We start from the raw sequence: 24751 nt of genomic DNA, 5'->3' as shown, positions 1-24751 counted from the left end.
TACGACCATGCGGTCATCAGAGTCAGCTCCCACCATGTTCGCACCAATTGAAATAAGTTCACAGTAAAAATACTTATTATTATAAAGCGGTTATAAATTCTAGAACTTTGTATCTTTGGGGAAAAAAAAGGGAAACTCGACCAAGGGTTATGTCTGTTCTTAAATGACAAATAATTATTTGGAGTTCGAGTAATAATTGCCCAAATTTTATAGATTTGGGTGTTAATAAAAACATTTATATTCCATCTAATACAAATAAGGAAGTGGCAAGCCATGAATAGGAAATATTTGGCCCTATCAGGACATTACTTTTGATGTACTATAAGGTGGAAATATATTTTACGGGCATCTCTCAATGCCACATTTGGACTATAGTTTTCATAGCCAAGTGACTATAAAAGTGATTATGAGAAGGACTGTTATGAATGATGATTGAGTTGTATAGACAAAAATAAGAAATTCAATCCAATATGAACAATTGTGACACTTGAACGATTATCACAAATATACAGATTTGAGAACATAGAGTCATAGACTGAAGTATGAAAAAGTGGGGCGGAAATAAAGTCATAATCTCCTCCAAGAAAATTTAGGAGCTTGGGTGACTATTTTATAGTCCCCATACAAATGAGCTTTAAATACACCATAATACAACAACTCCTCATTGAGTTGCCCAATATAACAAAATTAAACTAATATATCGTAAGTAATAAATTCAAAAAAAAACTATCAAGCTCATGAAATAGCTAAGCACAGGTTTGAAATACATATTTATTGGGAATGAATAGCCACTTAATTTAGTTGGAGACAGTCACATGTATTTTCTATAAGGATCAAGGAAAAATGAGTATTCCAATCATTTTCATAATACAAAATTTAGATAGGTATTAATTGATAGAATAGTCTTTAACCACTGAATGCAATTAAGCTATACTGATTGAGCATCAATTAAAAAAGTAAATTATCAAAACAATATTTAGAACATTGCAGATTCAATCCTAATAACAACAACGCAAGTTTTAATAAGAGCTAATTTGGAATGCATACATATGTATAAGTATATAGGTATAAAGTAGTACAGACTAGCTGGTTAGGCATGCAATAAATATAAGAACGATATAAGTAGTCATAATAAATAGCAGGTTTGGAATGCATAAATGTAAAGAAGTAAATACAAAGGCAATTAGTTGAGACAATATTTGGAACATTGAAAGTTAAATAGCTGGTTTGGTACGCATAGATGTAAAAGGTACATAGAAATAGTTAAGACAATATTTGAAACATTGAAAGTTCATTCGTACCAATAATATAAGTTTCAATAATAATTAGCTGGTTTGGTATGCATAAATATAGAGAAGTACATACAAAGTAATTTGTTGAGGCTATACTTGGAATATTGAAGTTTAATTGTAACAACAATATAAGTTTCGATAATAAAAATCTAGTTTGGTACGTGCAATTATTTGAGACAATATTTGGAACATTGAAAGTTAAATAGCTGGTTTAGCATGCATAAATATACAGAACGATATAAGTAGTCATAATAAATAGCAGGTTTGGAATGAATATATGTAAAGAAGTAAATACAAAGGCAATTAGTTGAAACAATATTTGGAACATTGAAAGTTAAATAGCTGGTTTGGTACGCATAGATGTAAAAGGTACATAGAAATAGTTAGGACAATATTTGAAACATTGAAAGTTCATTCGTACCAATAATATAAGTTTCAATAATAATTAGCTGGTTTGGTATGCATAAATATAGAGAAGTACATACAAAGCAATTTGTTGAGACTATACTTGGAATATTGAAGTTCAATTGTAACAACAATATAAGTTTTGATAATAAATATCTAGTTTGGAATGCAAATTTTCAAAAAGTAAATACAAAGGCAATTAGTTGAAACAATATTTGGAACATTGAAAGTTAAATAGCTGGTTTGGTACGCATAGATGTAAAAGGTACATAGAAATAGTTAGGACAATATTTGAAACATTGAAAGTTCATTCGTACCAATAATATAAGTTTCAATAATAATTAGCTGGTTTGGTATGCATAAATATAGAGAAGTACATACAAAGCAATTTGTTGAGACTATACTTGGAATATTGAAGTTCAATTGTAACAACAATATATGTTTCGATAATAAATATCTAGTTTGGTACGTGCAATTAGTTGAGACAATATTTGGAACATTGAAAATTAAATAGCTGGTTTGGTACGCATAAATATAGAGAAGTACATACAAAGCAATTTGTTGAGACAAAATTGGAACATTGAAAGTTAAATAGCTGGTTTGGCATGCATAAATGTACAGAACGATATGAGTTGTCATAATAAATAGCAGGTTTGGAATGCATGAATGTAAAGAAGTAAGTACAAATGCAAATAGTTGAGACAATATTTGGAACATTGAAAGTTCAATCGTACCATCAATATAAGTTTTAGCAATAAATAGCTGGTTTTGCATGTATAAATGTTAAGAAGTACATACACAGGCAAATAGTTAATGCAATATTTGCAACTTTGAAAGTTGTAATAATAAATTGCTGGTTTGGCACCAATAGATATAAAAAAAAAGTGCATACACAAGCAAATGGTTAAGACAATATTTGGAACATTGAAGGTTCAGTAGTACCAACAATAAAAGTTGTCATAATAATTAGCTGATTTGCAAATAGTTAAGACAATAATTGGAACAATGAAAGTTCAATTATACCAACAATATAAATTGTCATAATAAAATAGCTGAAATGGGTACGCATAAATGTAAAAAAGTACATACACGAGTATATAATTAGGACAATATTTGGAACATTGAATGTTCATACGTGCAAACGATATAAATTGTAATAATAAATAGCTGGTTTGCAAATAGTTATGACAATATTTAGAACAATGAAAGTTCATTCGTATCAACAATATAAATTGGCATAATGAAATAGCTGAACTTGGTACGCATAAATATGACAACAGTATGAGTTTTACTACCGGTAATTAATAACTGGTTAGGCAAGCATAAATATACAGAAGTACATTCAAAAGCAAATAGTTAAGACAATATTGGAACACAGCAGCATGATCATGAAAATACGAGGAGGAAAGATACAACATCAGTGCTAAAAAATCAGAACCCTTTGAAGGATTCTATCATCATAGTGTTAGTACGTATTAATAAGATGCTTCATGAGTTTATTCTTGAAGCTGCTATATGAGGATTCTTTGATTGAATCAGGAATATTGTTCCAAATGTTTGGACCAGCAACTTTTAGACTTTTGTGCCAGACTAGATTTAGTCCTTTCAACAAAATAAGAACCTCCTCCAGCTGAGCGAGTATTATAACTATGTACGTCCCTACAATTGGTGAAGTAGTTGTCAAAAGCAATGGGTAGCATACCGAATTTAAACTGAAACATGAGTTTCCCAACTTCAAATTTATACAAATCAGGAATTTTGAGAATGTTCATTTTTTTGTAGATTGGTCCTAGACTCTGTCGAATACCGAACCCCATCATCAACCTCAATGCACGGTTCTGAAGTACCGAGATTCTTTTGAGATAAGTACTACATGACGATCCCCATGCCACAATTCCATATTGAAGATGCAAATGAAAGAGAGCAAATAAACTGTTCTTAATATCTGTTTAGGTACAAAACGTCTTAATTTAGTCATAGCACCAATAGATCTGGACAACCTGCCCGCTAGTTGGTCAATATGCATATGCCAATTTATTTTACTATCCAAAGTCACACCAAGATACTTGACCGAATTACAGGTAGTCAATACAGAATCTTTCAAAATGAATTTTGGAATAAAGCTTGAAGCTTCTGTGTTTTCACTGCAGTTAATTAACATGATTTGTGTCTTCTTAGGGTTCACTGTCAGCTTATTTATAGTAAGCCAGTCAGATATATTAACTAATTCCTTATTAACTAATTGTTCCAGGTCTGCCAGATTTGCGGCAGAGGTTGTAGCACAGGTGTCATCAGCGAATAGGTTAATTAGAGCACTGGTGGCATTGATTATATCATTTATATGGACTAGAAAGAGCGTTGGTCCCAATACTGAGCCCTGTGGGACGCCTACAGACACACTTTCTCTCCTGGATTCGAAACCGGTCAAGCAAACAAATTGACTTCTATTTTCTAAATAACTAGCAAAGGACACCATAGTGGTTCAATTTACTTATTAGAATGCTATGATCTACGGTATCGAAAGCTTTTTTCAAGTCCAAAAATATACTGCAGCCTACTAAACCCTCTTCTATAATATTATAATATTTACAATGTCAAGAATGGAATGTGATGTGCAGTGGCCATTTCGAAAACCAAATTGATCATTATTCAGAATTGAATGTTTGTCCAGAAAAGAATTTAACCTTTTCAACAATAATTTTTCAAAGAGAATCGAAAGGCAGGATAAAATTGAGATAGGACGATAATTTGACACTTTATCCTGTTCACCAGATTTATACACAGGCACAACTTTTGCAATTTTTAAATAGCTCGGAAAGATTCCTATAGACATAGAAGTGTTGAATAACCTACATAGAATTGGGCTAATAATAGTCTTCAACAGTTTGATCATGTAAGTGGGGACATGATCATGGCCCTCAGCCTTTCCGCTTAAAAGAGAATCAATAGGTATTGCAATCTCAGAAGGAGTGGTATCATCTAGGAACATTTGTTAGGTGGATTTAGGTACCTAAAAAACTCGTACCTAATACCTAATACCTAAAAAACCTAAAAAACTCGGAAGCGAGAGAAGGTCCGATTTGGGAAAAATACTTATTGAAAGATTACAAATGTTATCGTTAGCATTTAGCATAGTAGTCATGTTTGGCCCTATTTTTAATGTGAGACAGAGTATTAGAATACTTTTTATACAGACGCTTTTCAACATCAGAGCCATTTAAAAATAACGATTTGTGCAATTTATCTCGAATTTTGGCGGAGCGTAACATACCTGGGGTGATCCAGGGTTTTTGCATTAACCGGCGATCTTTCCTACTCAATTTTTTGAGTGGGGCGTGTTTATTAATTAAATATTCAATTTTGTTGATAAATTCATCAAATAGTGTGTTATAATTATCAACTCCAATTTGTGGGGGCAAAATCCCACTATTAAACACAGTTTGAGCTTCATTTAAAAATATTTCGGGGTTGAAATGCTTCATATCTCGCTTCATGTCTGTAACATGCTTGGGAAGCGTATGATGCAAATCAGTTTGGCAAAATATAGGGAAGTGATCAGTCAAGCAATCAACTAGCACAATTGGTCTCATAGTTTTATAAGTTTTCATAGTTTTATAATAATGACGTTTGTTTATTATCCCCTTCAGTTTGTTGCAATACCCTTGTACGTGTTCTGTTGTGACAGATAACCTAATAAATAGCACTTTTTGAGCATTTTGTTCTTGAAGGATACACGAAGACCTTTGCCCAACCATGTTTTTTTCTTCGTTTTCAGCTCTTTTCTCGATAACATCTTCATACGGGCATGTCTGTCAATTATGAAATCATTACATAATGCGTCAAAGTGCTTTTTATTGGGTATGGGTACTATTGCAGAAGACCAGCTAGAAAAAATTGGTGAACATCCCCTCGAAAAGTGTCGACGCAAAAATGTTTCATATCTAGTTTACCATATAGTTATAGAGATTCTTTACGATTGTGGATAGATATGCTAGAATATACCTTTGGAAAGTGGTCTGTAATGGAGCGGGATATGATAAAAGCATATATATGAGCAATTAATGTGCAAGATGAGCTCGAAACCCTGATAGGTTGCGAGATGCAGTAAAAACAGTTACGCTATAGACCCCCCTCCAAGATACACGTATGACTGATGCATATGCGACAGCGTGCTTATGGAGCGTTATACCGTTATGACTCGGACATGACGTATTAATGTAATATATACTGATCCGAGGAATATTGCACTCTGATCCGTTCAACAACAAAAGAAAAAAAACTTTTATTTTTCATCAGTCTTATCGGTTTCATCATATTAATCCCTCTGTAGTTGATCGACGCCTCAAACAAAATAAATTTACATTACAATGACAAAGTCGTCGGTAACTTGGAACCGGGCTCAAAATCTTGCTGTGCATCACCTGGAAAAGATCTCAGCCGCCCATGCGTTGCGCGTATCGTGACCACCTGCAGAGTCGCAACAAGTTCATATCTTACTGGATGTCGATGCAAATCCCTAGAATATTATACTGATCCTGACTGTTATAACCTTTTATGCAGCATGCAGAACAGAAAAAGCACGCGTGCCGATTTTTAGGTTTCTGAATCTTGCGAGATTTGACGGAGAGCTTTTGCGATGAATCGGAAGCGAAAAGTGTGATTACTCGGCGCCAAGACGTCGCCGGACCATTAATGCCGCACTTATCGAACAGCAATATGACGGCGGAAGAGAAATTGCGTGATAACCCGACGCAACTTCGTCTTAGGAAAAGTGATTGAGAAGACAGAAAAACAACAGAACAACGTAATTGCAGCGGTTGGGAGCTGGTAATTAGCGGATATTTACTCGAGGTATAGGGATGTTTTATTTTCACGCGAACTGAAAACTCAAATACATTGCGCCAACACATACTATTTTGTTCATATATATATACCAAAAAGGATGTTTTATTATCAAATTAAAATTACTAAGCTGATATGGTACGACAGAACGTACGGATCTTTACAGGGGTAAATATACATAACGTAGCTCGACAAGGACTCGACAAAATGACGTGAACTCAAATCAGAGTCAAAAAAATTCGTGGATCCGAACTGAATCCAAGTCCCGTCCATCCCCTGACCTATACTCATCCAAAAACTGTGAATATTATGCAATACTACAGTGAATATGCAGGTAACTGATTTAGATTATCGTATATATCGCTCCCCCTAGTCTTTACCGACAAATATTGTGTCCGTTCATTGTATTTTTGCCTCCATTAAATTCATTTACATCTTTTTTTTTGGCTGACAGATTAATAAAGCTATATATATTTATTTGAACCTAAATTAATAACCGCGTTGGAGTGCAAGCCCTTGATAATTGTCATATTTCTCTGAATCTTCCCAGACTAGAGAGAGGACCTCCAGAAGTATGTGCACCAAGATGGCGCACAACCTGAACATAGTAGTTGTACCAGGTTAGGGTTCAGGTTGCGCGTCATCTTGATGCACATACTTCGGGAGCGCCCAATATATATATATAAATACAACATACACAGAGATTATAGACTAAATCGTCAGTTCTCAATCTTTCAGTGTCATGAGCCCGTGAATAGGCTGACTATTATTTACGGAACCCATAATAAGTTTATAAAAAAATTAGGTACTCCCCAAGTATGTGAACCAAGGTGGCGGACACCGGAACGTAGTACCAGGTTAGGCCATAATTTCAGCTACCAATACCACAGGAGTCACTTGGCTAGTCCCAGAACTCGTAATAGAACTAAAACAGGAGAGCTATAGTGAAATATATGAAAACGTAGCGCCACATAATTTTGATGACATCATAGCAAAAAATAAAAGTAATAGCCTTCTGGAGAAAAATTTCATCTTTAACCACTGAAAATTTCAAAGCAATTGGTCCAGTAATCAAAGAGAAAAGCGATTTCTTCAAAACGATACAAAGAACAAGAACAACAAATCGATCGCTATTATTCACTACGTGCCCAATAAGGAAAATTGGAATCAAATTATAGCCTGACCCTAACCTGGTGCACATGCTACGTTCCGGTGTCCGCCATCTTGGTTCACATACTACGGGATCGCCAAAAATTGTTACTTACCGATTAATGTTCCTTAGTAAATAAATAAAAAATACCTTATTCAATGACTGGAATGTATTTGCTGCTTTGTAAGTAAAATAAAATTCTTGGGCGTATGAGAGAGAGAGATTTTATTATTTCGTCAACCAAAAAATGCGCAGGAGGGAGCGATACGACCACACGGTAAGCTTCCACCATATGCGCTGTTGTGGTTATATTAACAATGGAAAATGACTAGTGGAAAAACTTGAACTAGTGCGATAATATTTTTACAAGTTTCTAAAACCAAATTGGGAGATTCTAAGTAACAAATCTTAAATAAAATTTAGAATTTTGAGAACATATGTTTGTAAAGGGGGGAGGTGATACGACCATAACACTTCGCGTGGCTTATCCGAATCACTACTTACAGTATTGACTTTCGAATTGCTTACTCACACACGATTATCCACGATGCTATACCTGAGTGATAACGTATTTATACCAAATGCATATGGGTCAGGACTCAGGAGTGTCTGTGATCTAACTGGTATCGCGTACTCACGTTCACAAATAATACCCAACCAATTATTATTGAGTTTTTTGCTATTTATTAATTGAAGGTGCCATAGTGCTGACTTTGTTTGTGATAATAAATATTTCTTTCTGGCGACAGAAAACCTGTAACCATTGTCTGATTGTGCAGGATTTCAAAATATTATTGTGAACGTTCAGGGCCTAGTTATTAATACAGTCCCACCACTATTTTGTCAGTGTGTGCTATCATACCAACACTTCAAGGGCTGTTTAGAATCTGAACCGATTCATTTTGGCCAGCAACAAATAGGCCAAAAAACGTGTGAAACAATTTTTGTACGAACTTTTTTTTACTCTGCAAACGCGGATCAATACTACAATAGGAAGCGTAATAGCTCACCTCCAAAGTTTGTACCGATATATTCTAATGGCTGGCACACTTGAAGTTTTACTGCGAAGACGGTTAATTACCAAACCATTTTTGTATGAGAAATTCACGAAGTTGTAGAGGATGCACAGGCCACAGTGAGCACACACCAGGGTTGCCAGATCCCAGCGATCAAAAAAGGCTAAATCAAGACACAAAAAAAGCCAGAAAAAGCCAACAATTTTACCAAGTACAAAAGCCCCATGATTAGTCAGATTTTAAGTCCTTGGCAACGTACTGATGATGATGTAAAGCCATCATGTCATTCAGTGAGGCACACAAATAGAAAGTAAAGTTCCTATAGAACGGTAGAAGGTGAAATAAATATCAAGTGGACAGAATTATTTTACCATTCAATATACAAGACAGGGTGCCGCTTCAGCATGTAACATACCTACATGTTTCTACTTAAACTTGCAATATACCTTAAAAAATTCTCCCTATATTGTATCTTACTATAGAAAAAATTTAACTTTTAAATTTATAAATCATCAATTTTATTAAAAAATTATCTAACGCCGTGCCGCTCACAGGTGGACCACTGATATCTAATTCATTAATTTTAGCGTAGTTAATCACAACGTTCGTGAGACTAAATTTTGATTACTACAATTGCAGAATTAAACTAAAGCTCACATAAACCATATCAGGCATAATGAAAATTGAGTTATACAATTACTTTTTGGAAACAGAGCCAAAAACTGACAAATAACACGCAAAACTATAAAAACCAGGCAATGTTTACAACCCCGCTTGAACATCTGTCTGAGCAGCTGCAGAAACTGCAATTATTTCTTATTGGGTAGGGTTAAGAGTTAATGTAAACACACATAAAACTCACCATATAGTAGAACAGAGTATTTGGTCAATGTAAACACATATAAAACTCACCATATAGTAGAACAGAGAATTTGGTTGTATTAAGACATGAGTATAGTATTTGGTACAGAGTAACAACACTATTGGAGTATTTGGTTGTATTAAGTTCGTCGATTCTCAATCCCAATTCGCCTGAATAAATAGAACTAATGTTCTGCAACGGGATTTGATTTGGAGGGGCTACTTGACCGGAATTACAATTGGAATTTACTAACTTGGATAAAAGTCGAGAGAGAGAGAGAGAGTTTATTTCATTTTGTCAAACCAAGAAAACAATTTATGCACACATAAACAAATATCAAAAATATAGTTTTCGGTATATGACTGGGGGGGCAACGATACGACCTTTGGGGGTCATCAGAGTCAGTTGCCACCCAATTATATTAAATAAGCATAAAAATAACAGGTTCGTGTCAATATACGACAATACATTTCGTGTCAATATTCGGTCGAGCTGATAACATAACTCTTGAAGGCGTACGACAAACATCTTTTCATGCCGGCATGTCATTCTGTATTTACTGTTGGTTTGTATCGCCTAATATCAAGATAAACAAAGCCCATCCACCAGAATTAAAAGTATTTGGATAAAAGATTGGATTTAAAGTTGAATTGTGGACGATCTGTTATGGGTGTTTTGCGAGGATTGGGTCATTTGATGAATCTAGTTGTGGATGATGGAACAGAGCTCAGAAAATACTGCACCTGTTGAAATGATGGTTGTGCGTGGAAATTCGATATTAATGTTGCAACCGATTTAACAATCTTTTCAAGACATTTAAATTTGGCATATATATGCAGATATTCCGTATAGGATTGTATAAATTATTATTACTGTAGCTTGAGTGCTTCAAAAGTAAAACAGCCCGAAGGTTTAATACATTCGCGTATCTTTTGTTTCTTTATTTCTGGCCCAACCCTTGTTTAACTAGGTTTGTGTTTTTTGTCATTTTTTTTTTGTGTGTGCTGGTGGGCGGGCACTTGATATTTTTCATGTTTTAAACTTTTTTAAAGGTTTTGCTCGTTCTCCAGAATTCCCCAATTATATTTTGTGTGTATTATGGAGTTTTCAAAATAAAATCTATCTATCTATCTAATGTAACAAACAAGGGAATCGATGCTCCGGGAAAGCCTGATGTTAAGTAGCTAAGTACAGGTAATAGACTATTGTTCAGTTGTTGAACACTAAATATTGTATTTCATATGATTTTTATAATAGACACTAGAATAGACTTAAAAAAAAGCCAAAAAAAACGCCAAAAAGCCAAACGGAAATTCTGACGCCAAACGCGTTTGAAAAAAGCCAAAAATGGCAAATTTGGCGTTAAAAAGCCAATATGGCAACCCTGGCACACACAGTGACAGCGACTGAAACTTTACGCGATAGTCAAGTTTTTGACTACCCACAATTCCGCGTACATCCGGGGCTTCGCGATTCGAAGCCGCCCGTTTTTGTCAGCTGTTTATTTACCGAGCCGCCATTTCTCGCAGAGTTCGTGTGATTTTTTTTCGTGAAGGCATCTGTGGCCAGCGCTGATTTTGAGAATAGAGCGGTTGAGGCGAATCAAGGAGGCAAATCTTCATTACCGCTGCACTGCATCAATATTACTTCAGTACTTGATTAGTCAGATTCTTTCAAAGACCGGAAATAATTTACGACGACGACAAAACAGATTAACTTTTACAAGTAAGGTTCGCCCTTAATTTTTCTTTTCTCGTGTTCATGTAGGCCTATGCTTCTCGTGAATTTATTATTTTCTGTAAGATTGTCGTGATGTGTTTTTTCACTTGTGTAAGTGTTGGTGAATGGGCACAAATAAACTTTTTCTAGGTTTTGGCCATTCTTCCTGCAGTCCTGTCGTCTGTGTTTCTTATTTTATTATTGTTGTTTTGTTTCTATCAGAGCGACCAAGTAAAATTGATTAATTTTGGTCATTCTTCCAATCTTTTCGTCCTGTTGTCTGTGTTCCTTATTTTATTATTGGTTTTCTGTGTTGTAGACTGAAAAAAATATAGCCTAGTCTGCTAAGCATGAAACTTAAGTCCTGTTTGTAATTATCGTACTGCCTGTCGTATGATACCGGTACCATTGCACAGACTTGGCAATTCCGGTTTATATAAAGACACCATTCTAGCAGTCAAGTGTAATATTTCTCTATAAATGGATAAATCCAATGTCCATACGCCACTCACTGATGACCAAAACAGCTACAGAACTAATTCAGTAATTACAAAATTTTCTGGTTGTGAAATTTTTTTTACTTATTTAGGATGACAAATATTTATTGAAAGGGAAAAAGTCATTTACTTTCTAACAAATTTCAAGGCACCTATTTCAATAATCTGATAATTTATACCTGATTAAATTAAAGAATAAACTTTACCATTCGTCTCGTCATGTGCTATTAATCTTGTTTGACTGGAAGGCAAGCATCATCAAAAACTTAGGATTCCGTAGCTTGTTACCGGTATGATTCCAACATAAAGGTTAAGTTGCACCTGTGGCTGCCGTTCCACAGTTCCATGGAGTGAAAGCTGGTTGAGGTTGCTGCTTTTCTCTTTAGTCTGGAGTTCGTGAACTGTCTGCCATTATATGTAAAAATGTTTTGTAAATTATTCCTGACTTGTACTATCTATTCATTTCCTTAGCCAGTCCCACTAATCCGGCTGTAACTTCGATTTATATGATTGTGTGTTGTGCCAGGTCCCATTTTTAATATGCCTTCCAACCTTGGCAAGAACAGTTGACTTATATGTCTCTATCATTAAATGTGGATGTGTTTCAGAGTTGGGGAACATTGGCAGTAATGACTGTGCCAGAAATGGGACGAACCAGACGCTATCGGAGTGGTGACAGAGATAGTGGCTCCCAAAGCTATCATTCAACTAAACGAAGGAGACTTGATGATTATAACTCGTATGATTATACTTATAATTCAAACAGGTGATTTTTTTATTTGCACTTTTCAGACCATTTTTTCCACTAATAACATTGGCTGAAATAATTCATCAGGGCCTTTTGTGTTTTCAGCCGGGATCTGAGTCGAAAGCATCAATGCAGTCGTAATGGTCCATACTACAGTAGAGATAACAGTCAGATGAACTATCACAAACGATACAAGCATATTACCCGAAGAGATTCTGACAGTGATAACAGTAGGAGACGGCATAGAAATAGACACCGGAGACATAGGTCTAAATCTCCATCTGGCTTGGTGAGTGTAATTGATGTGATCTTGTATCTTTTTCCTTCGATACATTATATTAGGACCTGATGAGTTGGGAAAGCTAGATGATTTAAATAAGGCGATAGATTGGATGGAAGTTTAATTCATGGTGTTAATTGTAATACATCTTTCTAAGCATCAGTGAAATTTTATCTTGGCTTTACAGGTAAGTTTTTTTATTAGAAAAAAACAACAATGTGTTAGATCCCGATTTCATTTTTAAGTGTAGTGTCTGAAGTGAATTGGCGGCTAGTTAAGATTTTCAATAAGTTGATAATGATACAAAAAATGTTTAAATTTGGCCATAATGGTGCCCTTAGAAAATGTTCACATGAGCAACTTGGTAGTGATAACAATATGACATGTAGTGCAATTGCTTAATTATTTCGATTCTATGAGATTTCTAATGATACTGAAGTAGTACATAAATATTATACCAGGGCACCATACATTATATAATTGTGTGTGCATCTTGCCCTAGAGTTGTACTCTGTGCAAGATGTTTATTTTTGTTTATTCCTGACAAATTTCTCATGTGGTTCCTGGTTATATTCCACATATCGCATATGTACCAATGATGGCATTGATTGATACACACCCTGTCCAACAACACACTTTCACTTATGAACGTCACTGGTGCTTTGACCTCGTGCATCTTGGCGTGACAGTCTCAGAAAGAGCTACATAGAAACAAGAATGGCAGGGCAAAGAGTGTTCAGGATGACGAAGAAGGTCACCTTATCTATCGGCATGGCGACTGGCTGCAAGCGAGATGTACTTAATAAGAGAAGATTTATAAATTAGTTATAAATTATGCTGTGGGAATTTTTTTGTCCACATGTTTTTTGCATGTGATATGTATTGTCTTCCAAATTGCTCACTAGCCCTATTAGATTATTTTTTTATTGTAACTGTCCTACTGTCCCATATCAGGTTTTTCGGTCATTCACTAATTAGGCAAGCTGAATGTTCTTATGACTTTCGTGCTTATAAGCAATATTATTTTTCTTAGGTTTAAACGTGCATTGTTCACAATTTTCATGATAGCCTTTTTGTTGTAAACCGATTGTGACTTGTTCACGCTGTGAAAGTTGTATACAATGCATAATATCATATATCTGTCCAGTATTTAGGTGTATCAATGTCATAGGCCTAAAGGAGCTATCACTACCATTTTAATTGGGACTAATTTTCCGTTCTTCATTTAACAGACGAAATCCTCTCCACTCTAGGAGAAGGCACATTTGGAAAAGTTTTACACTGTAAGGATCATAGCAGGTAAAGACTTAATTTGGTCAATTCTTTTTTTCAATAGATTTATGGAGTACTCTTATTGTGTGTCGTTCAGAAACCTTGCATCATGCTTTCACGAATTCTATTTCGTAAATTTTCATGTAGATGGCATCTTAATGTATACTGATCAAGGTCTCTGGAGATGAATGGATTTCCTAATTCCATCTTGAATATGCCGAAACTAGTAACAATGTCCCATGAAAATGTTGCATAATGTGCCACCATATTTTTTTATGGTATGAATGAATTTCTGGTGTATACATGATTGCCTTTGACTTGACTCAGAGGCATGTTTATTCCAAACTATATTACCTTTCCTTGAGGTAATCCTCATAAAAGTGTTTCATTTTCCAGAAATGGACAGCACATTGCTCTAAAAGTTATCAAAAATATAGAAAAGTACAAAGAAGCTGCATATATGGAGGTCAACGTTTTGAAAAAAATACAGGAAAAAGATCCGAATGGAAAATAGTGAGTTTGATTCATACATGGGCAATTCTGAATGCTGTATGATCAACGAAATGACAAGATTATAGCATGATATTGGTCGTTTTGGAGCATTTTTTTCAGTCTAAACTTCAAACAGATTTTATTTCTTTCGAATTTAATAAGGCTACACAGCGTTGGTAAATATTGGCTGCTGGTTGGGTCATATTCAATCTCTGCAAGATCGGTGTTGCCGAAAAACACTGCTTAAAGTTGCCATATGCTGTAAAATCTTCAAGGTGGTCAAAAATCTGAATCTGTTTTTCATCAATCTGCTCTCCCAATAATTATAATTCATTATAACAATTCTGAATTTCATTTCTCGGTGTATCATTCACTATCTTGTGTATGATGCTATTCCTAATTTGTCATATCAGTGCTTGAAGATTACATCAATTTTTTGCAATTCATCACAATTTTGCATTAAAAAAAATTCCGGACTTCAACTAAACCACTGTAAATAAGAATAGAATGGGATTCTGGATTCGGTTTATTCTAGGAAATGAATTACATTGAATTTCCCAACCCTAAAAATAATGCCTATATTGAAAAGGTGGAGCTCCAGGAGTGTGTGTACCAATATGGATGTAACTAATTTTGTTCGCCTACTTTATATCAAGTTGTGTGAAGGGACTGAAACCCATGGGCAGGGGGTATATTCGCTTGGCTAAAACATACTGTCCCTGAACTCGTAATAGAACTAAAATAGGAAAGTCAGAATAAAATTAGGGCGTTACCCAAACCTGGTAAACACACTGCGGGAGTACCTAAAGAGTTATTTAAGATCATGCTTCATAGGTAATATAATCTAATGATCTTATCGGAGTTTGCTGACTATTTATTTTTCTAATAACAGATAAAGCTTATTATTTCATTAACAATATTTCAGCAATTAACATCAATTATACTTTTACTCTTGTTAAAGCCTTTGTGTGACAATGATGGACTTTTTTGAATATCATGGACATGTCTGTCTGGCATTTGAACTTCTTGGACTCAGCACGTTCGACTTCCAGGTATATTTTTATCTTACGTCATGTACATCATATATACATTTATGTTGTTAACTTTTTATTATTTTTTTACAGAAAGAAAATCATTATTTGCCTTATCCCATGAACCACGTCAGAATAATGGCATACCAACTCGTTTGGGCTGTGAAATGTATGTACCTATTTCTTCCAGAGTTGTATTAGATTGTTTCATTTGGAATCTATCCTTCAATGCCATTTAGAAATAACATGGCTAAGTACATCATGCATTCGATATATCTATTATATTGAGTTTTTTTTTAATGAAGTTGTTCATTTTTTTCATACAGTTTTGCATGATAATCATCTGACACATACAGACTTGAAGCCAGAAAACATCCTTTTTTATGATTCTGAATGTTGTGTTTCTTACAACCCCTCATGCAAAAGAGATGAAAAGACTATCCATAACCCTGACATCAGATTGATAGATTTTGGTTCGGCCACATTTGATCATGAGCATCACAGTACAATTGTTTCAACTAGACATTACAGAGCACCTGAAGTTATTTTAGGTAGGTTCATAAGATATAACTGCACATTTCTGTTGAATGCAGGCTGTTCGATTGGCAAGGACGAGTACACAGCTTAATTTTTCATTTTAAGTTAACAGTGTTTTATTTTTTTCTTTCTAGAACTGGGTTGGTCTCAGCCATGTGATGTTTGGTCAGTTGGTACAATCATATTTGAATTTTACATGGGCATAACAATGTTCCAAACACATGACAATCGTGAGCACTTAGCGATGATGGAGAGAATTCTTGGACCAATACCTCAGAGGATGATTAAACGAAGTCGCAGACAGAAATATTTTTATCGTGGTAAATTGGATTGGGATAAATCCTCTTCGGCAGGAAAATATGTTCGTGAAAACTGTAAACCTTTACTTGGCTACATTCATAGAAAGGATGATCCAGAACATTTGAAACTCTTTGATCTCATAGCGCGGATGCTTGAATATGATCCTGCCAAAAGAATATCAATGGCAGAAGCAATAAACCATCCGTATTTTGACTCCCTCCCACCTGCTATAAAATATTCAGGTTGTATTAGTTCCAATGGTGTAGCAAACGCTTGTGGTGGCATTTATGATGGATTATAAGAGTAGTAGGTACATCTGGAGATGAGGTTCAAGGATCAGGCACTGATGGTGTGCGTATTTAAGTTTTTTGTGGCACTTTTGAACTTTTTGGGCATTGATGGTGTGTGTATTTAAGTTTTCCGTAGTACTCTTAAACATTGTCAAACTTTTTGCTAACTATCGAATAGATTTATTACAAGAATCTATCTGTTCTTGAGGTATATTCCTGAAAAATATAAATGCAACAATTGGCTTTTCGCATCTTTGAAAAAATATATACTGTTTTCATGTTTTTGAGAAGCAAATCTTCATGGATGGAAGTATATCTGATACGACATACTGCCTAGAAATTTTTATGTCCCACTAATGCTTTTTTTCAATTTCGTTCTGTATTTTTTCCAGTCTAATAAATCCATGCATTATGATAAGAATAGGTGCAGTTCATTGGAAAGAGGTGGTATTTGTTAGGTTCATAACTTGCTTTGTGTATAGCCTCGCTTTATCATGGGCGATCCGTTTGTAACTTTTGGGGAGGTTAATGAGTGCTCTACACTTCATAGAGATTTGCGAGAATGACTTCATTTGAAGACTATTAGAGTGGACTGAGGTACTTGGATGGTAATATGCCCCACTCAGATTGGATATACCACGGCCTACGCTACAAGCCTATAATTGAAATTCAACGCAAATACATAACATCCTTTTGTATATGGCCAGTACGGTTGATATGGAACAATATATATTCCCGTTTATTCAAATTGCTGTTATTTTTTTCTTCGCAATGGATTCTTCCGTAACCACAGGTGTCATTCTGCTATTGTGCAACTAGTTTTTTAATAATTTTTTAATTAACCATTTTGTTTTGGTCTCGAGCACTAATTGTAGCGTATGCCTCCCGAGGTTTCTTGGGACCGTTTGTGGATATCGCGTTTCAACTAAAATTCCACAACATACAAAATGAACAATGGTTCACAATAAATGTTTCCTGAGGCATCGAATTTCCGTAATGATAGCCAATCAGCAATATGATTTTGCGACCCTTGAACCTAAGGAAGTTTTAGTACTACGATTTCGCAAGGTGGCATTACTTTACTGAGTGAATACAATTTAGCTGGCTGTTCATGATGCTGAACTTTCTTGGGAGTATTTGTTATCGATCGCTGCGTAGAGTCACAGTAAGTTCTTTTACAGTTTCAGTATTTATTTTAAGCAAAATTAGGGTCACTTTAAATTGAATCAGAAAAACTTCTGCGTGTGTCTTTTAAACTAGCAGTGTGCTGCAACTTATGTAAACTTTTCACAATCTGGGACAATTTCTTGGTATTTGGATATTTTCTCCGTTCTTTATAATTCTATACTATATATTTACATGTCATAAAGACTGAAGAAAAGAACAGCATATTTTACCTGTATTTGTGAATCCTATCGTATATTCTTGTCATCAAATTCAGGAACATATTATTAACCGATTGACTGTGGGACGCAGTTGCCTCCATTAATTCCATTAGGATTTCAATATTATTACAATAATCAATATGACAACTTCATCAAACAAATTTATACAACTTTTGTTCGGCGAGTGGCCATGCTACCATGACACAAATTGTCATCTGGTGTCCTGCCACAGTGTGTATAGTTGACCACTATTAGACTATTATAGTATCAATATTATTCCTATACTTTAACTGACTTAATATATAACAGGTGGCTCTGCTCGATAACCAGCTTTGGTTGTAATAATCATTTTCCTATAATTTGTGTTCGATTCATTTTTTTCTTCACCGATTGGAAAAAATCAACTTGTTTATCAAGGAAATTATACTCTAACCATATTAATTATATAACTAGGTGTAATGACTGAACTTTAAATCAATAGACTTGAGACAAGCTTCTGTTTTACACATTTTTAGTAGTGTATTTATACTCTTATTGGGTTTTTATTTTTATTCTACACTTTAATAAATTTTATCTCAAAGCATAATTGAATGATTTCAAAGTGAATACAAACTTACAATAGTTGAGCCATTGGCGTTCTATTCGCCAATCAGTCAGTACAGTCTTTTTGAGCACCCAGTATTTTATCAAGAAGCATGTATAATTTTTATCTTAACAGAATGTGCAGTCATGTCGATCTATTTGCATGAGTTCTCGTAATTTGGCAGCACATGTCACTCAGAATGCTCCTGAATTTAAAGGTATACTATACTCCATCTGCATTGACCAATTCATGCTCACACTAAATTATTATGTAATTGTTACTTTTTATTAGGAACAGCAGTTGTTAATGGATCATTCAAAGAAATTTCACTGAGTGATTTCTCTGGCAAATATCTCGTTTTATTCTTCTATCCGTTGGACTTGTAAGGGCATTTGTTTTTATAATGTTGTTCTTTATTATTTTTATGTGATATTATTATATATAAATAACCCAGACTAGGAAAAAAAATTTCCTCGATCCTTTGATAGCAAGTAAATAATATATCCTATTCAAGCACTTTCAATTTTGCATGAGTACTGCACATCCTTTTAATATCTAATTAATATTGAAATTTTAAAATTTTGTTGAAATATTAGTATTACGGTATATAATCAATCAATACAATCACATTTAGTACTATATTTTCGAAGTGAAATTATTTTATGTGATAAACATCAGAGTTATTCACACTGTAGTGATATGCACACATGACTGTATATTTATTTCATTCAGAGCATTCTCTTCTTTCACATTCCAGCACACTTGTATGTCCAACAGAGATAACAGCTTTCAGTGACCGTGCTCATGAGTTTGATACAATGAATGCATCTGTTGTTGCTGTATCTACAGATTCCCACTTCAGTCACTTGGCATGGACGAACGTTCCTCGTAACAAAGGAGGAATTGGTTCGGTCAACATACCCTTGTTGGCAGATTTTTGTAAAGATATATCACGTGATTACGGTGTACTGCTTGAAGATAAGGGAATCGCTCTCAGGTATCTTAACTTAATTTTCAGATAGTTTTGACTGATAGATATGCATGTATCCCAAGTCTGACAAACATCCACTCTATTTGTATGATCATCATTGCATTCATAACTGTCCCTGCCACTCGGTATATGTCGTGATGTATGAATATATATGATTTCTATGCTTATGCAGTAATACTGTACTTAATTGATTGACGAATAAATGCTGTCCGGCAGGATACCTAGTTTTCTCAATGACTCTTCTAATATCGCTACAAAAAAATTTGAAATATTAGTAATATAGCTTTGAATCACTGTAGACGAGCATTTCACCAATTGCACGGACTGTTCATGGCCAATAAAATAGTGATAAGGCTCTTAATGATAATCTTGATAAAGATCAGCTTGCTTGAAGCTCCACGGTTCAGTGTTTCTTATGCTTTGTGTTATAGAGGATTATTTATTATCGATGGCAAAGGGATAGTGCGCCATTCAAGTGTCAATGACCTTCCTGTCGGCAGATCAGTTGATGAAACCTTGAGACTTGTCCAGGCTTTCCAATTTACAGATAAACATGGAGAGGTATGTCCTGCTTCATGGAAACCTGGAGGGAAATCGGTAAGATGGTTTGCTTTATATCTGCTTTGGTAGATGGTTTGCTTTACATCTGTTTCAGTGCTAATACATTTTGTTTGACTAGTTGAGTAATTTTGAATCATTAATATAACAACTTTTTACCAATTTCTAGCATATTTTAAGCTTTTTTAAAGCTAGTCAAGCAACTATGATAGCATAATTAACGATTCGAAGATTTATTGTCAGACAATTTTATTGCATGTAACTCACAATTACTATTATGCTTTTTCTAGATTAACGTCAAGGAAGCCAGTAAATATTTTGAGTCGCTGAAAGTCGATCTGTGATCATGTTTAATTTCTGCTTTTGGTAATTTTACTGTGATTCGACCATATAAATTGTGTACACAAAAACCACTGCAGGCTACTGTTTACTTTTCTGTTAAAGAATTTCTGGTATTATTGTGATAATTGTGATGATAATATTGAGTCTATAAAACCACTGTTATGATAAAACCGTTCTATTTTACTGTGGTAAATAATACAACTGTGTGATGATAGAATTGTGCATTGAATTTCGGGGCATTATTGTTTTGCTAGATCTTCGGCAAGCACATTGAATCATAAATCACTTAAGTATGATTGTGGTGTTGTGTGTATTTGTCAACTGATGTCGTGTAAAAAGCAAGTGCAAATTTCTTGATGACATTGTTTCGGATGGTTCTACCCGATGCCATTTAGTAATACCACGTTAATTTATTCCTTGTCTTTCTCTGGAACCAAACCAAATTTTAATGACGATGAGTGGGCAGTGGAGCTAAGATCTGAAGCCCGGCCCGGCCAGTTTCGTCTGAAATGTTAATCATTACGTTCGGGTCGGGATTCGGTATCGCTGACTTTTTCTTTAAATGAGGCATTTTGGCCACAAAAGAGACCGTGGTCTGCAAAAAACAGAAGTTGCCTTTTCAACACGTACCGTACTAAACTCTTGCAATGACAATTCAATAAACTAAATAAAATGAAATTTCAGGCACGGGCCTGCAAATCTCGGGTCGGGTTTGGTACCCACACGCCTGGATCGGGCCGGGCTGGAATTTATGGGCCCGATCTTACCTCCAGTGGGAAGCCAAGAAGACTGCTTAATCATATGGCGTACCTCGGTCACCCGATGCATTGGGTCCATTACGCACACTGGGAAATATCACGCAACTTTTATAATACCGTCAGAACTCAAAGAATGTAACCGAGCGCCGAGATGGTCAAAGGGATTAGATTAATATGAACTACCATTATATCGTTGGGTTCTCCTGAAGTATGCGCACCAAGATGTTAGATAACCTGAACCCAAACATGTTACACGACCTGAGTTCAGGTTGTGCGCCATCTTGGTGCGCATACTCCAGGAGGTCCCATCGTTGTAACCTAAAGTAATACACTTTTGAAGTTGGAAAATGTTGGACGCTGGTCAAACTTTGCACAGATCATAACATATCACACCCGCCGTTTATAGTAGTTAGCTCTTGGAGGATTCTATTTAAATGGCAATATACATAATACCCGTCGGTATTTCGAATTTATGTATAGTACCGTATTTTTTTTTTCTCAAAATTCAATCGTTCGATTGAATAAATAAAATCGTTTGAAATAAATAGAAGCCTTCTAGCGAAAAATATAATCTTGAACCACTGAAAATTTCAAATTACTTGGTCTAGTAGTAGTTAATGAGAAAAGCGATTTTTTCATAACAATCAAATGAAAAATACCAACAAGAACAACAACGTAATAACAAAACGATCTATATGTACTTTTTGTTCCCAATAATGCAGGGGTGGGCAAATTACGGCCCGCGGGCCGGATCCGGCCCACTTGAGTGTTTCATCCGGCCCACTTGTGACTGCTGAAATTATGACTATAGTTTTCATGAACATGAATTTTTGTTAAAAATATCGAAGAAATAACAAATCATTCGCTAAGGTAAATACCGCAATTACCCACGTATCATCAGCACCTGAATATAATGTGCAACATCATCCATCCGAATTATTTGTGTCTTTCAAAAACTCTATATCAGCGTTTAGGCCAGCGAATTTTCGTGCGGTGAATGCCGCAACACATGTTCTTTCCTTTTGTCCGGTACATCAATTTCAGAACTTAAATCCAATTATTCTGTCTATATTTCCATCACTTGATAATAATCTCTCAATGTTATTATTGCATCCCCTGATGCAAATGCCTATTGATCAGTGAATTTTCCGTAAATTTTAATTCACTATCAAATAACGTCATAATGACCCTATTCGTTACATTGTGCAGCTTACTATATAAACGTAAGCCAGGCCATTGAGCTTCTTTTTCTATCAACTTTCTCTGCGAGGGTACCGTAATTTTTCCATCATTTGTAATAAATTCATTGGAATGAATAAAAAACGCAAACTGGATTCCGAATGTCGTGTTTTTAACAAGGAATGGACAGAGAAGTATTTTTTTATGGACAATGGTAAATCAAAAGCTGCCTGCTTAATTTGTAATGAAACATGTGCGGTGTTCAAAAAATATAATATGAAAAGACATTTTCTAGCAAAACATAAAAATTTTGGCCAACAATTTTCGACACAAGAACTGAAAGTAAAGGCAGCAGATATGGTTATAAAACTGAAACAGCAACAGCGTACCCTTATCAAGTTTTCGTCTACCCAAGAGGCTGCTACAAAAGCAAGTTTTGTTTTAGCACACAAGATCGCAAAAAGCAACAAGCCTTTTTCGGATGCAGAATTTGTGAAAGACTGCATGGTTGACGCTATCAACATTGTTTGTCCAGAAGTGAAGTCAAAAATCGATGCAATTCCCATGTCACGGACAACTACCGTTCGTAGAATAGAAGCTATTGCTGCCAACTTACAAGAAAATCTGTTGAATACGGCAAATACATTTAAATGTTTCTCAATAGCTTTAGATGAGAGCACAGATGTATTGGACACAGCGCAGTTAATGATTTTTATCAGGGGAATTGACAAACATTTTTGCATCACGGAAGAATTGCTGTCCATGGAGAGTCTCAAAGGCACTACCACAGGACATGATCTATTCAACAGTGTTATGCACTCTTTAGAAACGTCACAGTTATGTCTCGATAAACTTGTGAGCATAACAACAGATGGTGCGCCGTCATTAACTGGGAAACATACTGGACTGATAAAAAGAATAAATGACAAGATTACAGCTGATTACCCACTTCATAAAGTTCTATCATTTCACTGTATAATACACCAGGGAAGTCTTTGCAAGTCCAGGTCAGATTTCAAACATGTTGTGAAACCAGTAGTACAGGCAGTGAATGTAATTAGATCAAAAGGATTAAATCACAGACAGTTTCGGGATTTCTTGCAAGACATAGATTCCGATTTCTCTGATGTACTGTACCTCACCAATGTAAGGTGGCTTAGTTTGGGAATCGTGTTAAAAAGAGTTTGGGAACTTAAAGAAGAGATTGTCGTGTTTTTTGAAATGAAAGATATAGTCTGTGACTTCTCTACCAAAGCGCGGGATACAGAATGGATGTCTGATTTTGCATTTGCTACAGATATTATATATGCAAAAAATGAATGAACTTAATAAAAAACTCCAAGGAAAAGGAGTATTTGCTCATGATTTACATTTGGAAGTTAAATCATTTCAAACAAAGCTTACACTTTTCGCGAAACAAATGTATAATGAAAACTATGCTCACTTTCCCCTCCTAAAAAGTCAGTCTGTTAACGCTACATCTGCAGAAAAGTACAGTGGACTTATCACAGGCCTGAGAGAAGAATTCGTCAGAAGATTTTCTGATTTCAATGCTATGGAGCATGAATTTGATTTACTGAAGTCCCCATTTTCATATGATGTTGAAACGGTCGCTGACGAGTTACAGGTGGAACTCATAGATCTCCAAGCTGACAATGCTTTGAAAAGCAGTTTTGAAGAGAAGTCATTGATTGAATTTTATCAATCACTTCACCAAGAAAAATTCAAATATATCAAAGATTTTGCGAGAAAAATGTTTGTGATGTTTGCATCAACATACATATGCGAGCAAACCTTTTCATGTATGAAGATCAACAAAAGCAAAAACAGATCTCTTCTAACGGATTCAAATCTACAATCAGTCTTAAGAATCAGCACAAGCAGCTTCGAGCCTGATTTAAACAAGCTTCTGGACGCATGCGGTAGGCTACATCAGTCCCATTAATCATTGTCTCTAATTATTTACAAATAAACCGTTTTAATACGTTTTAAGTAGGGTTGCTATTTCGGGACCAGATTAGAAATCCCGGGTTCGAGATTTCCACCATCTAATAAATAAATAAAATTAAAAAACACACACATTGTGATGTATCTTCCTTATTCGAAAACATGAGAGTGGCATCGATTCCTGATTTTTGTTGGCAGAAAATCCAAGTGCTGAAAATGGACGTTCAGCCTTAACTGACATAGATTTGATTGATTTTAGTGCGTTATACAACTTT

General features: G+C 35.1%; 4 protein-coding genes across 5 annotated transcripts; all 4 read left to right on the top strand.

The window, feature by feature from the left end:
- Positions 1 to 11052: 11052 nt before the first annotated feature.
- Positions 11053 to 16981, top strand: LOC120345373 (dual specificity protein kinase CLK2-like). Of its 2 annotated transcripts, none has more exons than XM_039414798.2 (10): positions 11053 to 11297; positions 12392 to 12549; positions 12637 to 12820; positions 13501 to 13606; positions 14044 to 14110; positions 14480 to 14596; positions 15537 to 15627; positions 15700 to 15775; positions 15933 to 16157; positions 16278 to 16981. In XM_039414798.2, exons 2-10 carry the CDS (start codon positions 12413 to 12415, stop codon positions 16742 to 16744), a joined length of 1470 nt encoding a protein of 489 aa, XP_039270732.1. In that variant the 5' UTR covers positions 11053 to 11297; positions 12392 to 12412; the 3' UTR covers positions 16745 to 16981. The 2 variants fall into 2 exon arrangements, with proteins under 2 accessions (XP_039270732.1, XP_039270731.1); XM_039414797.2 differs by having other exon boundaries at positions 11054 to 11292.
- A 746-nt stretch (positions 16982 to 17727) lies between these two features.
- LOC120345374 (peroxiredoxin-2-like) lies at positions 17728 to 20809 on the top strand. Its single transcript, XM_039414799.2, has 6 exons — positions 17728 to 17898; positions 18837 to 18918; positions 18993 to 19083; positions 19459 to 19698; positions 20124 to 20289; positions 20541 to 20809. The coding sequence occupies exons 1-6, from the start codon at positions 17845 to 17847 to the stop codon at positions 20592 to 20594; spliced, it is 687 nt and encodes a 228-aa protein (XP_039270733.2). The 5' UTR covers positions 17728 to 17844; the 3' UTR covers positions 20595 to 20809.
- A 1913-nt stretch (positions 20810 to 22722) lies between these two features.
- LOC144425862 (general transcription factor II-I repeat domain-containing protein 2-like) lies at positions 22723 to 23853 on the top strand. The gene has a single exon (XM_078115609.1). The coding sequence runs from the start codon at positions 22734 to 22736 to the stop codon at positions 23850 to 23852; it is 1119 nt and encodes a 372-aa protein (XP_077971735.1). The 5' UTR covers positions 22723 to 22733; the 3' UTR covers position 23853.
- Positions 23854 to 23949: 96 nt separating this feature from the next.
- On the top strand, positions 23950 to 24474 carry LOC120346494 (general transcription factor II-I repeat domain-containing protein 2-like). Its single transcript, XM_039416260.2, has one exon. The coding sequence runs from the start codon at positions 23950 to 23952 to the stop codon at positions 24472 to 24474; it is 525 nt and encodes a 174-aa protein (XP_039272194.2).
- The last annotated feature ends 277 nt before the right edge of the window (positions 24475 to 24751 follow it).

This window comes from Styela clava, chromosome 8, assembly GCF_964204865.1.
Source record: "Styela clava chromosome 8, kaStyClav1.hap1.2, whole genome shotgun sequence".
In the NCBI taxonomy this organism is placed as follows: Eukaryota; Metazoa; Chordata; class Ascidiacea; order Stolidobranchia; family Styelidae; genus Styela; species Styela clava.
Note: the sequence above shows the minus strand (reverse complement) of the source record. Positions and strands in the feature narration are given on the sequence as shown.